Raw genomic sequence first — 16,723 nt, 5'->3', positions numbered from 1 at the left:
TGCTATGGTCCTCATAAATGGTGCGAGAGAACTACGACCTGTTTTGTCTCAGTCTGAAAGGTAAAAAAAACAATGCTGGTCAATCTTTATTCATGGTCTGAACCAAACTTACATTTCATCCAGAACCGTCAGCTGTACACTCGCCTCAAGTCTAGTACAACGCCCCGTACTCTCACCAAGTGAATTCCTATCTCCGACCTTCCTTCCAATCAATATTTCACGTGTTACAGAAGCATCTGGCTCTTTGACAGATTATCATAATGTAATACGAATAGGAAAATCGCCAACGACATTGGTAAGTCCTTCAGATGACTCCACTACCGTTACAGTCGACGAGCAAGGTCTTATTGGATCAAATACTGTATCCGTCGAGGATGATTGCGAAAAGGTTGATGCTACTCCGACAATGGCTGGTAAAGAGCACAGTCAAGTGTCAGTAGCCAGTGATGTCTCTTCAAGGACAGCTGGAGATGGTGCTGAGAATGTAGGCAGTGAGAATCAAGACATTGAAAATGCTCAGGTTAGCATCAGACTATTCCTTTTTTTGCATTTTCTTTTTTTGAATACTCACCCTGCATGCAAACTAATGTGCCTTATTTTCAGCATGGGGTTTTTATTCTCGAAAGCTTCAGAGATGTTACGAGTGACTCCCACATGAAAATGGATGGTAAAGTCGCTGCATCTCAGACTGTCGCTGATAAGGGAGCTGCAACCATAAGTGTAACCATAGCTGAGATTGAAGACCCAACTACGCAACAATCAAATGAGAATAAACTACCAGAAGATGCCATCTCACCAGAACTGTTTCCACCAACCCAATTTCAACAGCAGCCTCAATCATCACCCATAAAGACAGCCTTGAATAAGCCGCAATTGCCCATTAAGCCAGAATTGCCCATTGTAAAGCCCGAATCAACCTTTAAAAGTATTACGGACGAACAGATTGCAGCTGTAAATCTGATGTCATGGACCAATGTCATGTATAAGGAGTATCCGAATCGAAAGGATCCTGCTAAAGTCACGAGCGAGAATCGATGGCGTATCAATGCTGCCGTTACCGGGTACGTCGCTACTAGAATTGGTGATAAAGCAGCCATAAAATGTACGCTGCCGAATAGGAAGGGCAAGCCCGATGCAGCCATTCCTACCATATTACGAGATCCTGCCTTTTATGATTGGTTTGAGTCGTTTATAATGAGTGGTGAAGTTGGAAATGGTTGGGATCTGGGTAAACGAGTAAATGCAGACCAAGATATAGAAGAACGAGTAAAAGCGGATGATGGTGTAAACGAGGATATAAGACCTGCTGAACCCAGAAAGATTGTGTTCGAGGGAAAGGTCGCAGAATCCACAAAGACGCGCTTTCTGATAGAGCACGAGGAGAGAAAGCAGAGGGAGAAGCAGAAGGGCAAGAAGAAGGGAGATGAGACGGAGATGAAACCTAAAGCTGCTAAAAAGGATGGTACTCCTAGGAGCCACGTTGGTTCTGATGTCAAGACTGAGAAGGTTTTAGACTCTCATACTCTGAACTCCGACAAGCACATAGATGTGGGCCATCGAATACTGTCTCGGCATCCTGATGATGCCAAAGGTGGTCTAGCAATCACGTCGGTACCTCAAGAAGAACGTCATCGTAGTGAACTGAAAGCAACAAACTCGAAACGAAAACTTGCAACAATAGATATAGAACCACAACATGTGAAAAGATCAAAGATCCCCACACCCATTGGACCTAATGATGCTTCCAATCCCATTCCAATGGAAGTTCTTCTCATACACGATGAGCCAATATCAGCAATACCACGTAAACGTCCATCTCCAAGTAAAACAGAACAATCTGGTAGAAATGGTAAACCGTCTACGTCGAATGCTGGTAACAACAGCAATAACAAGAAACCTAAACTAGAACTTCCTGTGAAAGGTTCTAAGACTGATGAAATAATTGTAATTAGTGATGATGATGAACCACCACCACCACTAGCACCAGTCGCTCAGCCAAAACCAGCGCTGGTGAAGAAGCAAAGTCTAATCCGAAACGATAAGACTAGCAAGGTAAAACAAATACATCAAACAAACCAGCTAAAACTACCAAATCATCAACAATATCAGCAGTAGCAAAAGCACCAACATCAGCAGCAAAACCATCGAAACCATTAATGTCAGCAACCAAAACGCATCAACGTCAGTAGCAGGAAAACCATCAAAAGCAGCAGTAGCAAAACCACCAACAGTAGCAGCATCAAAAGTAACAACAAACCATCACCATCAAACAACAATGGGTAACCTCAAGCCTCCGAAAAAGTCTGGGACTCTGAAAAGAACAATACTATTTTCCAAACATGCAAAATTATATCTGTATATATAAAGTATGCCAACTGCAATATAAATTACACCTCAAGAAAGTAAATTAAATGATTGTGCACGTGTTGCTTTGCGTCGTTCTACCTTCATGACATGAGAGACGAAAAGAGCAAGAGGAGACGAGCTCCACTTTCTAGATTTAGTACAGCGTAAGGCATCTGTACACCAAACAAGATGATTAATACAGCAATTGTTAGGATTAAACGAAATGTCCTAACATTTGAGAAATAAATGATCAGCGGCTTTCTTTTGGCGACAGCAAGCTCAAACAACCAAGACGTGGCGGGCCTTACCATTCCCCAAGACGAGGAACCTGATCTTGTCCCAGCATTACAAAGCACAGCAATATAACAGCAGACGAAGAGTCAATCAAGTTTGAAGTCCATCCTTGTGCTGGTATATACCCAGACGTGACATCCTTCAACCATGCTAAGAGACCAGGTCCAGAGAGAAGCATAGAGTAGCTGATGAGTGCCAGATTCATTTCCCGGTATGCGTTTACTCGTTTTGCATGGAAGCTTTTCTATAGAAGGACGACAAACTCAATGGTGAACAATGGTACAAAAACCGGACGCTACGGAAAGGAAATGCACTCTCAAACTTACTGGATGCCCCCACAACATCAACCTCGAAGTGACACACTTCCAAAACTGCACAAGCAGAGCAGCAGCAACCAATACATGATGCGGCAAGACAATAGATGGTACCACAGACACAAACAAGACACTAGATATAACAGCCGTCTTTCTCACAATTCCAGACATGGGAGCTGGCGGTCGAGGATTCCATTTCGCAAAGAATCCCAACGTTGCAAACAGCCTTACGAGGCATCCCAACAACCACCATACGACGAGGGCTAAACAACCTGAAAAGATGTATAGAGCGGGTATGATTGGCGGGAGGTATATATCAGATATGCCTAGCATGAGATTCTTTGTGGCAGTTTTCAGGGCATGGCCTGTTGCTGTGTAAAAGTGTCGTTGGGGTATTACTGCTAGTGCGAATGAATCAAAGCGGGATTGGAAGACTGCTGTGCCAAATAGTGTTACTACGGGAGATGGCATTGATAGCATATGGTCTACGAATGCTCGAGGGAAGGACGGGTCTAAGTGTAATGATTGTCAACTTCATGCACAAAAAGTTGCGTTCCGTTTTTTGCTCTTGGCACAATGACGAACCAAAAAAGGAAGACTTGCAAGGAGAAAGTACAGAGGAAAGGTTTTTACCTTGCTTTTGCCATCCAAAGTACCCCAAACACGCAATCCCCATTCCAACAGGAAACACAATCCAAGCTATTCCAACTCGTTCTACCAAACGACCAGCGCTTGCATAGAGATCAAGTTTGAGATGAATAGTAGTGTTTCCATACTCACATGCCTTGTCGGTAATGATTTTGAACAGGACATGTGGGCCTGGATTGTTTGGTGATGCATAGAACGAGAAGCTGGAAGGTGTCTTTGAGCTTAGGAATTTTTCATCCGATGAAGGGGGGCTTGATCCATGTAGAATGGGCCAGAATGATGGAGTTCGCTCTGTTGGGTGAAGAAGATTTGTTTGTTTGAGGACCGACAAAAAAACTCAAATAAAGCTGAGACCCGCGGTCATCACGTACCGCATGATGAGTTGTAGCTGACTTTGTACTTGAGCAAATCACTTGTTATAGCAGACACATGGATTGCATTTATAATGCGATAAGATGCAAAGGTTTTGGATACACCTTTGACGAGATCTACCGGACAAAAAAGAGTTCCAGCAACATGAAAGCATCTTGATTTACACGTGCTTACCAAGCAAAGATGCATCGAAAGGCTCTCCCAGTTTACCACTACTGTACTCAGCACTAAATATCTCGCCGCCACCCAGCACATCCAATGCAAGGTAATTGTTAAACCCAAACAGAGGGTTGAGTACAGTAGCATGCCACACTCTAAGATCATAATCAGCACCTTTGCTACTGGACGCCAACGGAAGAGGCACCCAATGAATGTGATTGACACCCAGACATTCAGCCTTAGTCGAATTGCCCTTTACGGGATGTGAACACGAATAGATATTCATGAATGGTGGTTTCCCATCTGCGGTCTTTTTAACAGCGATGATTTCTAATTCTACTCTAAAATGCTGCGGTATAGGAAAGAACTTTATCGTTCGAGTGGTACTTGGTGCTGGTTTACGGAATGCGGATTCTACAGACACCAGTTCTTCAATGAGATTGCTAGGAAACTCGACATATGGTGGTTTCTCTAACGGGTATTCTCCAGGCGTCCACATAAACCCACTAGTCAAATGTGGGCGCAATTGATCTACTTTTTGATTTGCAGTCCATTCTTTCCGTCCACAAATCATGGCCAATGACGTTGCTATTGCCTTGACGAGCTGGTTACACCATAGTATCTGACGATGATCGCAAGGTGTCCATACGTTTGGTATGCCCGTAGAATACACAGTCAATCCTCTCGAAGGAGGAACGAGTGCATCCAATTCCGTCAGTCCGGACGACACCATTTCGTCATGATTACCACCAGCTATAGATATTACAGCTACATTGGCAATAGTATGATTACCGTATCGTTCCATCCGTGTTCCATTCCGCCAATACTCGTTGACGTGGTCGTATACTTGCGTCAGCTTCCAGTCTAGAGCTACGGGAGGATTCTGATGCGGTGCTGCGAGTGTGTATATCACATCTATGGTGCCGCGACGGTAGGCCGGAAGTGTAAATACAGTCCTAGCTACGACACCTCCCATAGAATGAGCCAGCACGGAGACCTGCAACCGTGAATTGCGCGGATATAGAGACAAGACGTACGGTATTGCAGCATTCACATATTCGGCCTGCTCTAATATCAGTCGTCCAGAAAAGGCCGACATTTCTTCATTCGTTTCCACTATGTTAGAGGACGGTGAGCGTTTGGATCGAACGCAAAATATTACGTAACAGTTTGCACGTGTTTTACCAGCGAAGAAATCCAGCTTCCTCGTCCTATTCGAGCTATCCCTATGCTGATTATGAGCTACAGAAGCAATAGATCGAACTTGTCGACTTGATCCAGCATTCCCAGGGATAAAGATGACTGGATATCCATCAAGCTAACCCCAAAACATGTAAGCAATCGAATCAAACAGACATGATCATCAATAACAATTTGTACCTTGACGTGCTCATCAACCTGCTGGCCTTCCTTATACAACCACAGCGAATACTTGGCAGATGTCCGTGTAGCGGAGAGTGACGGGCCATCGAGTTTGACATAGTTTGGATACATATAAGTCATTTTACATATGTTCTTGTCCTGGCCATGCCGTAAATGTGAATTGACTGCAATGCCAAACACGATAATTGAAAACAGGACTATTCCAGGTAGGATGCGTAATAGGAAGGGATCTGGAATGGGCTTTGGTGGGATCTGGATCCTAGGAAGCATGCCAGAGGGCCCAATTGCAGCTTTGCTACTGCCAGGAGCATCCATTGCGATGATGTTTTGAATTTGGCGAGTGAGGAATGCTTGAGACCGTTCTCAAGACAAGTTGCTCTAGTTCGAGTATTCGAGTACGTCTTATTCTTGATGATCTACGGAAACGCGTAAATCACGCAAATCTTGTCGTCTCTACGCTAGTTGGTGCCGAGCTTATGAAATTTCGAACTGTAGACTTTTCTAACTTTTCAAGCTTTCAACGGTAGATCATGCCACTATCACTAATCTGGGTATTATTGGCGCTAGATCTATACATATGGAATCTACCATACTCGGAAGCTCTTCCCAACAGTGCTGTCTATGGTTGTCCAAACGCAAACCGAGGTAAAACACGACAATTGTGCACGATCTCTGTGGTCGTTTTCGTAATTGTTGAGCAAAATTCGTATTTTCGTCGTCGCAATTTACCATTGACAGCCGCTCCAAACACATCGGAAGGTTAACTGTCAAACATATTACACCTATGACAATATGACAGCTAACATTTCGTATACTAACCCACTGATTCACCTATTAATAGGCATTGTCTTGACTATTGATGATGGACCATCTAATACTACAAACGCAATGTTGGACACGTTGAAAGCATTAAAAGTGAAGGCCACCTTCTTTGTGGTGGGAGTCAATGTGGTCAACCATGAAGCCGAAGTGAAGAGAATGGTTGCCGAGGGACACGAGGTTGGATCACACACGTAAGCGTCCAAACATTGGTTGATGCTGTGCATTGAGTTGTCATCATGACATTTCCTCGTCTACAAAGGTGGTCGCATCAAAACCTCACAAGGCTCGTCGAAAACAAGGATTTTGAAGCTCTTCGAACTCAAGTTGATGAATATCATGAGTATTTACACCGGCTTACCGGAAAACCGATACGATATTTGAGGCCGCCTTATGGAACTTGGTAAGAGCCAAAAAAAAACTAGAACGAATATCAATCCATAAGGTCTTTTAACCCTCAACCCCTCAGCTCCGTTGGCGTGAATAGATACCTTCGCGAACGTGACATCGTTCCCATACAGTGGAACAGCGGCTGTATCGATTGGTACAACCATAATATGACTATAGAGCTGCCATTTCTCGTGAATGGAATGGCTGATTCGGGCGCTATAATATGCCTGCACGATCAACAATCTACTGTGGACGGTATGCCTGATCTAGTGGAGGCCTTTACGGGGACAAATACGACTAGATATATCAATCCGCAGGGACGGAAGATCATTACTCTAGACGAGTGTTTGCACGTTTGCGATGAGGAAGAACCTTTCCTCCATGGTCAAGTGTAAAATGCTTCAAACTGACCTGTATACTTTGTAACTTAATTGATAATCAATATTTGAAAATGTTTCTCTTAGAGGGTTGAAGGTTTACAGAATGATACACAAATAACATATTTTTTTAATGGAAGGCACCACCACCACTTCCACCAGTAGAATGATAGTTGGCATCAGACCCATTACCACGTCCCGCTGCAGGCTTCGCGGGTGGTTTACCACCCGAATTGAATGTTGCAACAGGTCGATGCACCAACCCTTCAGCACCAGTACTGTCATTGATAGCCCTTTCAGATTCCAGTTGTTTAGTCCACATCTCAAAGTATGTACCCTCTCCTTCATATTCAGAAGCTGGTACTTTATCGGCAGCTGCTTTTGATGATGCGAGACGAGCTAATCTAGCTTCACCACGAGCGAGTAGTTGCTGATGCGTACCGCGTTCAACAATCCTTCCTTCTTTGAGGACGAGGATTTCGTCTGCGTCGACAATTGTTGAGAGTCTATGAGCAATCACCAAAGTCTACAAGAGAAACACAATGTGGCATTAGCGAGAGGAAAAAATCATAACTGCAGAGGTTGAATTGCTTGCCGTTCGATTTGAACACAGATTTCGCAGAGCTGATTGAACAAGTCGCTCTGTTGTACTATCGAGTGCACTCGTTGCCTGTTGTCGTCAAGTTGCGTTAGCAAAAACGTGAAGGAGCATGAGAGAAAAACTCATTCTCTACCTCATCAAGCAAAATCTAAAGAACGAAAGCTTTGTAAGATGAAATTTGTGCAAAGAAGGCAAAAGGACGGAGACATACAATTGCAGGATTCTTCAGAATGGTCCTAGCTATAGCCACCCTCTAATTTCAAGGTTGAATGAGTTTCAAATGTATCATCGTTGACTTCCGACAACGTTACCTGCTTCTCGCCTCCACTTAGACGCAGCCTATTTGATAAGAATATTAGAGTCATCGAATATCTGGGATTTGCATATATTTTTTTGTCATTGCTCACCCTCTTTCTCCAACTTTGGTATTATAACCATCCACAAACCCTTGAATCTTTTCATGTATCTGAGCAGCTTGAGCAGCCTGCTCCACTTCAGCTTCGGAAGCTGTGGGACGTCCATATTCGATATTATACTTTATCGTATTGTTGAAGAGTACCGAGTCTGGTCAAAAAACAAGATCAGAATTCCCAAAACACACACTGAAACACAGCAAAGACGAACCTTGAGGCACAACTCCTATAGCTTGTCTCAAACTTGTCTAATGGATCAATGCAAGTCAATTTTGTGACAGGATACTTATGCTTCATAGCAATGCGAATGAGGTACCTGAGTAACATTTCGTATGTCTTGTCCATCAATAGTGATGCGGCCCTCAGTTGTGTCATAAAAGCGGAAAAGAAGTCTAAGCAGAGAGCTCTTTCCAGCGCCTGTTGGACCAACTATGGCAACGGTTTTGCCAGATGGGACCTCGAATGAGATGCTAAAAAACGAGGACATAACTATATCATATATCTACAGGACGCAAGACGTTCACGTACCCTCGAATAACAGGTTGACGAGGATCATAACTAAACGAGACATTTTCAAAGACGACTTTGGCTCCTCCTCGTATTTGAAGAGGGGTAGCGCCAAGTGTGTCTTGCACAGAAGCATTCTCTTCAAAAAGCTCCAGCATCTTTTCCATGTCGATGAAGTTTTGTTGGATAACCCTATGAGTAAACCAAACATTAATTGAAGCATATAGAGACCATTCCAATAAAGAACTAAGACGCATACCGATAGTATGTTCCAAACCAGTTGAGTGGTACTAGAACGAAGATTGGTAAGTATCGGATCAAAACTTGGGTAGATGCAAAAAAATGCAATTTGCCAGAAAATTATTCTGAAAATGTCAAGCTGCATATCTTGGCTACTCATTCCTGCATATCTTGGCTACTCATTTTGCAATGTAAAACTCACCATATAGCTGAGTAATATATGTCAAAAACATCACAAAGTCTCCAGTACTCAACAGTCCATCAGCAACCTCTTTTGCACACAACAAACATCCCACCAGCAACCCCAACGTAATTATGAGATTTTGAGCCGTATTCAAAATGTTTAGTGATGCACTCGACACAAAATCAGCCTTCATGAACTTGATCATGGCTTCGTCAAAGAGAGCCACTTCCCTTTTCTCTGCACCGTAGTATTTGACAGTCTCGTAATTGAGGAGCGAATCTACGGCTCTGGTACGTGAGGCATTATCAAGCTCAATCATTTCTCGCCTGAATTTTGCTCTCCATTCAGTTATGGCGATGGTAAATACGATGTCTGGCGAGATAGAGAGCGAGTTAGATCATTACAGTAATGGTGAGTTGTCTGAAAACTGTCTTACATAACGTCATTGTAACAAAGACAATGGCACCAAACCAAAATCCAAACTGCCAAATGAAGAAAATTACAGCTACAAGGATGTCTACGAAAACAGGCACAATACTAATGGGATTGAAATGATTAGTAACTCACTTTCACCTGCATTAGCGGCTATTACTTCCTGCCTTACTTGAAAAGTAGGTATGACAACAAGCTCCCTATACTGTTCACACCGCGATCCATGATACGAAGTAGTTCACCAGTCTTTCGGTTCAGATGGTACTGTAACGATAATGAGTGTAGATGATCTAGCATCTTGACTGAAATCTTTCGAGTTGTGTATTGGGCGACGGGAATCCACAGATATGATTGCAAACTGCTCAGAACTCCCACGCCTCCTTGGAGGAATCTCAGGCCAACAAAGACAAGAATCAAACCTAGAGATGAGGGGATAATTGTGAGTGTTTCGCATACTTCAAAAACAACAACAAGCTATACCCCATGCAAAATACGGCGTCTTGTCGCCGGCTTCGTCACTACCACCTGGGGTTAACGCATCGACAACGGCCTTGTAATTCTAAAGAAATCGAAGATTATAAATGTGATTCAAATTCTCGAGGTTTGGAAAGTTCAAACGTTCTTACGAAAGGAACAAGCACATTCACGACTCGACCAAGACCAAGAAGGAGGAAGCACGACAGAACCATCAGTTGCAGATAGAGCGAGTCTACAATTCGATTCGAGTTAGTCATTTTAATGATAGAGTTGAAAGATATTTCTCACCCGGCCACAAGAACGGAAACAGTTTCTGAATCTTTTTCAGTACGTCAGCCCATCCTGTTTTTGGTGTAGTGCTATTGCCTTGGGCATTAGCTTCAGCATCACGTTGCCTCCTTCTAGTCCTTGCTTCTGACACAGAGTGTGATACACTGGCAAGCAAGATCCCCACAATGAAGACGTATCTAGCGGCAAACACGCCCATGAAAACATAATCAAGTCCTACTAAGGAATTACGCTGAAGCCACAAGATAATCCAATTATACAGGGGAAGAGTTTCTGCTAATAGTGCTATCACGTAATACACGATGAGCCCAGATGGTAGTGGCCGTAGATCGCGTGCTGATGGCACGCCGTCCGTGACCAATGCCGATAAGAAGAAGAGAAGAGTGGTTGAGATCAACCACGCGAAACTCATTAGTAGATCAGCAGCAGCTTCAGAAGGCTGTTGCACTACATTGGCAGGTAGATCTGGATGAGTCGCATGATACAAGTCGATGCCCAAGTCGATCAGACATGTAACTAGTATCAGCGACGAGAATATTTTTGTAGCGAGCAACAAGAAGAAGCTTGTATGACTCTGTTGAGCTGGCAGTGACTAGGAGTGAAACAACAGGGTTAGCTACAAGCGCAACTCGCGGAACGTTTTACGAGACTTCAAGCCAGACGAGAGATCTCTCAATTGCGAGAGCAGATTGAGAAACTTGCATTCAACTGACAGATCTACCTCCACAACAACAAGAAGGTGATGATGGGTGCAGATGTACTCACGATATGTGCGTCGTCCCCATTTAGAAGAGGCTGCCGTTCAGCAGACAATGCATTCTGAGATTTTCGGAAGGAATAATACCATACAAGCGTGACCACCAACGACACAATTAGCAGTGTTGACGTTTCGACGACATTGACCAAACATACTGAGAGCACATTTCCATCTAGATACGGCGGAGCACAAAAATTGGAGTCTAGAAGTGACATATTCGAAAGTTCGAGCCTCTTTGGAGCTCCTTTTCTAGTAAAATTCAATGAATGCTGTCTGCTCGAGATGACGAGTTCTTGAATTTCAAACGGAACCACCTGGACGAAAACCACCCACAGAGTAATACGCGGAGCTCACAATTCAGTGAAGAATGGCTTAAAAAGCTCAGTTTACGCGATCCAGACGTAAACCGGCCAGTATTCGACGTGACTTCTTAGACTACGTATCTGGAATCAAAGTTAGCAAAGTGAGCAAAGGCTAGCTTCAAACCCAAGACTTTCGTAAATCCTGAATCTAAATACGCGTCAAGAGATGCCTTAAATCTAAATCAATTTGCTTTTCAAGGTCATCCTGTCACCGCTCCAACTTTGAGCTTACAAGAAAATCGCCAATTGGAGCAGAACGATCCTTCTCACATATAAAGAACAAAGCAAGGCTTGTGATCCTATATACAAGACACTGTCGTCATGAGAAAGCTCAAGTTTCATGAACAAAAGCTGCTCAAGAAGGTGGATTTTCTCGAATGGAAGTCAGACCAATCGCTCAGAGAAAATGCAGTCATGAGAAAGTATCATGTTCAGGACAGAGAACATTACATCAAGTACGTCATGTTGAATCACTTTACCGCGTCGCATTCCTCTTCTATGGTTGTTTGTTGGAACTTGTCTATCCACATCTGGATTTTTTTTTCTAACTGATCAACCCAATTTTACAGATACAACAAGTTATGTGGAAGGATAAAGCGCACGGCCAATCTCTTGTCGCTACTAGATCCAAGAGATCCGTTCAGAACAAAGGTATGCATCTGTGGCTACGTGAAGTCTTCCACTCGCCAGCTTCCATTTTGAAGTTTTACGTCTTCGACTGCACCTCTAACTTTCTCCTGCTGCTCTTTTTTCAGACTTCAGAAGCCCTCATGCAGAAACTCTACCAGATGGGACTCGTAACCAGCAAAGAAAACCTATCACAATGTGAAAAGCTCACCGTATCTTCATTCTGTCGACGACGACTACCCATCGTCATGCTCAAACTCAAATTGTCTGAAACTGCCAAAGAAGCTGTACAGTTTATCGAACAAGGCCACATCCGTGTAGGTCCTGAAACTGTTACAGATCCGGCCTTCTTGGTCACCAGGAATATGGAAGACTTTGTCACTTGGGTCGATACTAGCAAGATAAAGAGAAATATCCTGAAGTATAATGATAAACTGGATGATTTCGATTTGCTATAAAGTGATTTATAGACGCTCATAGCATAAATAGCATAGTAGTTTGTACATAGTTTGCATGCCAACAACAGAATTCATAGAACTACTATCAAACTAGAATGTTTCTTTTATTTCAAATTGGGGTTTTGTCAATTAGATCATTCGGACTAAAGAGTAGCTCGAGCAGTGACGGGCTCAACGTATTTTTCAAACCTAAACCAAACTCCCACCATCAACACTGATCCGTCTGGGCCTCGAACGGCACCAGCATCAACAGCACGTTGTCTCTGACCCTGTGATTAAAATACGTTGATTGGATCACAATCCAAACAGCTGGAAAGACTGCCAACAAGATGTTGTACATACCACTGGATCAGGGCAAGCAATATCAATGTACAACATTCCGGGCCCTCGCGAGTCGACCTCTTTCACAAAGGCGACAGTGCCGTTAATATATTGCACAGCTGGGTTACGGTACTTGTCCAGCGTCAACGGCAACTCCAACAACTCTGCCCATCGTCTGGCAACATCAACAGGCTCCTCGTCCTTTGCTACTTGCAACGTCACTCCAACGACATGTAAATGAGCTGTGGCCTTCATAGTTGGCACATAGATTGATTCGTTAGTTCCAGCAGCTGGCCAGTTAGAGAATCGGTCCAATGGTGATCCAGACGTTGTTTCAATCTCGGGAAGTATGCCTGCTGCGAATATTTTGGGATGGTATTGAGTGATAATCCATTCGGGTCTATCAGCTTCGTATGCGATTTTGACACCCTTTGCAAGCAGACGCTTCCTGTCAGCTCTGGAATCAGTTGACTGCATGATTACCATGTACCTACATATGATAAAACAGTGAGCAAGCAATATACAACAGCTGGTGGCCGCGAAGCAGACGGAAGAGTTTACCCTCCATCACCAAAACGACGTTCAATAAATCTGCCTCCAGTCGTCTCGTTCATTTTCGCTGGATTAATGGGAGCTACGACTTCAATAATCTCGCCTCCAACGGGAACTAGTGTGAGAACTACATTAGCCCACGAAATTTGCAAGTTGCACACAAGTTTGATTTCGCACTAAGAATGTTGTTTAGACCCCATTTGTCGACTCCTGGATCTCGGTAAACTACTTTTGAGGGAGCTAAAGCACTCGTCTATGTTGGATAAAGTCATAACGAGCGGTGACGTTGAAATTGATAAACCCACGATTTCCACATACAAGGATATGCTCTGCTTGTTTCAAGTCTTTGGCAACCAAGGCAATCTGACGAATCCTGAGTGATGGCATAATTCAAGTCTTGAGAAATCTAGGACTGGGTATGTTAGCTTGGAAGGACGTGTTTCGTGTGTTACACTAATTTGCTTCTGTTTGGATTTGGCTGGGGAACGACAGACGCAAAGCGAGTTTTCTTCCCGTGCAGAGCGCACTGCATCAGATAGGAAGGAAGGAATAGGAGTCTCGCCTGCCATAGAGAGTCGCTGTGCCGGCAGTCTCCTCACTTAGCTGCTTTTGTACCTGAATTTCCGTCAAAATCAGTGCCGCGCGACATATCACAATGCCAGCCCCACTTGTGGACCAATTTGGTTGCGATTTTATACCGCAGTTATGTGAGGATGCCAACTGGAACGTCGACACATGCATCATCAAATACCCTGCTTTTCTTGGAAAGCAACACGTCGACTATCGGATTGTAGCTCGGTGCCGATTCTGTGAAAAGTTATATAGACACCCACATATTCCTCCTGAAGCACGGCCTGCGCTTAGGCAACTCTTGAACCCACTTCCTGATCGATGTATGTTACTTTGGAGACATGCTGGAATTTGGTCCTCCCATGCTGTAAAGAGCTAACTTCAAATCTTAACAATTTAGGGGCAGGATATATTTTCACAGGACAGCACTTATTCCACAATCATCCCCATGTGTGGACTGTCTATGTCGCCTCATTCCATTTGTTTCCTAGACCTATAAACTTTGGTATCGCAACGCCTCCGGCAACTCCTCCACCCGCAGATTTTCCGATGATGAGCTCACGTCGGCCAGGGAATGTATGTTCTGGGAATGGAGGAACATGATGGACATTGCGATCTATGACTTCCCTGACAATCAGATTGGTCAAGGTCAAGGATTAACGGATGCTCTTTGGAGAACTCATACGTTGTTTGGAGCACTGGACATCAACCAAGCACGCATGGAGTTACGTCGTCTTGCAGGAACCTGTAAATAGGTCATTACTTTCTCGGTTCAAGTTATTTCGTTCACCTTCTCGAGCCTGCTAACATCTGCTTGTCAGTATGAAGAGAAACTGAACATTCTTTACTTGTTGGAGTTCTGTTCTACTGAACTCTCTCCAGACTTTCTTGTCGTTGCCAAGTTTGCTATATTCACGGCCTCGTATATGGGTACAAGACAACATAAGGTCACATGAATTTGGACAGGTGTGCATCGCTTGCAAGCTTCCATGATTTAAGCATTTGACTTGAAGCTGATACTGAAGGGTATGAATCTTGTTTTCACCAACTTCATGGCTCGTGACCCTGGAGACGTGAAGGCTGTCGACGATTTTACAGTACTTGTCAAAGAGATCCAATATAGTTCGCTGATTATGAATGCTGATCTATGGCCATGGCGTTTGACCTACTGGTTGGTCTCGTTTGGCCATGCGGTATGGGCATTTGGCACCGGGATGAAGTACCCATATATCCCCACAATCGAATCGTTCTCAACTGGACTGGTGCTCCGATATATGTAGACCTCTCACCAGAAGACTACGAGACTATCATGCAACACAGTGACGAGTGGGTCAAGGTTGATGCTGATGCAGTAGTGAGAATGCCTAAACCAAAAGCCACCAACAAGAATGAGAATACAAGAACGAAAGAGCAGGCACATCTGGAGGGTATCAAATCATTGGTGCGACTGAGAAAGCTGAACCGACGTGTTTAGTCGGACGGGTACTTCAAATAATACAATAATACACCAACAATTGAACTATAACCGTTGTTTGAGAAGAGGCGAAGAAACGTGCCTCATAGTTCACTGGTCACATTTGCCAGAGTTTCGACTTGCAGAAAACAGCCTTGAACCAACGGCGATCGATAGGTAACAATGTTGTCTTTTGGAAAGTATACTATAATCGAGCTTGTCCACCAACCAATTTTCTCCAAAACACACTAGTAAACGGTAAATATGTGCCCTTGTCCATATCCACCACAAACAGTGGATCCTTGACTTTGCTTGGATCAACACCTTCGTCACGGTAAGAAGTCTTGATGTTTTTGAATGTCGAAGTCATCTGTGTTGCTCTAATTCCAAAAGATGAGGCAAATGAGTATACATGTCGGTAATGTCTACAATGTTGAAACTTACTCGGGTAGAATCCTTAAAAAGATGGGTAGAGAAGGCTTCCTCACACGTTCATTCAGGTGCCTGTAGATTTTTCTAAAGTCCAAGTTCGTGTACGATACTCCATCCTTCAGAGTTAAGGCTGCACAGCCTGCTCGTCCTTCATGATGAGGTACGATGATTCCGTACACGTTTGCTTCAGCAATGTCGTCAAGCCCAGCAAATGCATGAGAGACCTCTAAAGAAAGTTGTCAGGGATCAACCGTCACAATATCTTTGTATGTATCAGGAAGGAATTACCGAATGTAGACGTATTTTCACTTTTCCAACGATCTAAACCAAGAAACCAGTCAATTTGCAGATCAAGTTCAAAAAGTATGGGCTATGATTCTTACAGGTATCTCCCAGCCGATCAACAAAGTAGAGAAAGTTCCTTGAAAGTAAAAGTGGATTCAGTTTCGGACTCAAACGAATATGAAACGTCTCGCTTACCCTCGAGACAATCTCAAAAGGTCACCAGCACGATACCACTGGTCGCCTTCTCCTTCCACATCGCGTATCACTTTGGAATTAGTAGCCGCTTCATTGCCGTAATACCTAGATTGTTTTTTGTTGAGCTTTACTGGAGTTTGGTCGTTCTTGCTCCCAAAAGCTCACCCAATAAACGGTCTGGCAGCTGAAATCGGATTCAGCATTTCGCCTATCTCATCATATTCACATTCAATACAACGACCTCGTGAATCACGAATCAATTCCGAAGTTGTAGGATCAATTTTGAAGATCTTTCCAGGAGCAACAGTTCGTATAATACTGCCGACTCTACCACATGATCCAACACCAGCATCATCCGAGTCGGGAACGAGATTGCTGTATGCGAATAAACCCTCTGTTGCACCATAGCTAGTGGGCAAAAAAAGTGTCAGAAAGTTATATGGTTTCTGTTGAGATCTAGATGTCTA

General features: G+C 43.7%; 4 protein-coding genes across 4 annotated transcripts; 2 read left to right on the top strand and 2 right to left on the bottom strand.

The window, feature by feature from the left end:
• Positions 1–2,447: 2,447 nt before the first annotated feature.
• Positions 2,448–5,831, bottom strand: SmJEL517_g06111 (uncharacterized protein; the record flags this gene model as incomplete). The annotated part of the gene is made up of 8 exons (XM_031172037.1): positions 2,448–2,574; positions 2,655–2,884; positions 2,967–3,466; positions 3,588–3,893; positions 3,974–4,090; positions 4,149–5,249; positions 5,319–5,451; positions 5,514–5,831. 8 exons carry the CDS (start codon positions 5,829–5,831, stop codon positions 2,448–2,450), a joined length of 2,832 nt encoding a protein of 943 aa, XP_031021990.1.
• A 215-nt stretch (positions 5,832–6,046) lies between these two features.
• SmJEL517_g06110 (uncharacterized protein) lies at positions 6,047–7,120 on the top strand (the record flags this gene model as incomplete). Its single annotated transcript, XM_031172036.1, has 4 exons — positions 6,047–6,161; positions 6,358–6,529; positions 6,598–6,738; positions 6,805–7,120. 4 exons carry the CDS (start codon positions 6,047–6,049, stop codon positions 7,118–7,120), a joined length of 744 nt encoding a protein of 247 aa, XP_031021991.1.
• Positions 7,121–7,232: 112 nt separating this feature from the next.
• On the bottom strand, positions 7,233–11,216 carry SmJEL517_g06109 (uncharacterized protein; the record flags this gene model as incomplete). The annotated part of the gene is made up of 15 exons (XM_031172035.1): positions 7,233–7,628; positions 7,915–7,956; positions 8,015–8,042; positions 8,111–8,267; positions 8,328–8,364; positions 8,433–8,586; positions 8,645–8,815; positions 8,883–8,913; positions 9,066–9,419; positions 9,484–9,584; positions 9,652–9,898; positions 9,960–10,038; positions 10,106–10,188; positions 10,245–10,836; positions 11,010–11,216. 15 exons carry the CDS (start codon positions 11,214–11,216, stop codon positions 7,233–7,235), a joined length of 2,679 nt encoding a protein of 892 aa, XP_031021979.1.
• Positions 11,217–11,684: 468 nt separating this feature from the next.
• Positions 11,685–12,448, top strand: SmJEL517_g06108 (uncharacterized protein; the record flags this gene model as incomplete). Its single annotated transcript, XM_031172034.1, has 3 exons — positions 11,685–11,818; positions 11,933–12,014; positions 12,119–12,448. 3 exons carry the CDS (start codon positions 11,685–11,687, stop codon positions 12,446–12,448), a joined length of 546 nt encoding a protein of 181 aa, XP_031021978.1.
• Positions 12,449–16,723: the final 4,275 nt, after the last annotated feature.

Source organism: Synchytrium microbalum, assembly GCF_006535985.1.
Source record: "Synchytrium microbalum strain JEL517 chromosome Unknown SmJEL517_scf0077, whole genome shotgun sequence".
In the NCBI taxonomy this organism is placed as follows: Eukaryota; Fungi; Chytridiomycota; class Chytridiomycetes; order Synchytriales; family Synchytriaceae; genus Synchytrium; species Synchytrium microbalum.
Note: the sequence above shows the minus strand (reverse complement) of the source record. Positions and strands in the feature narration are given on the sequence as shown.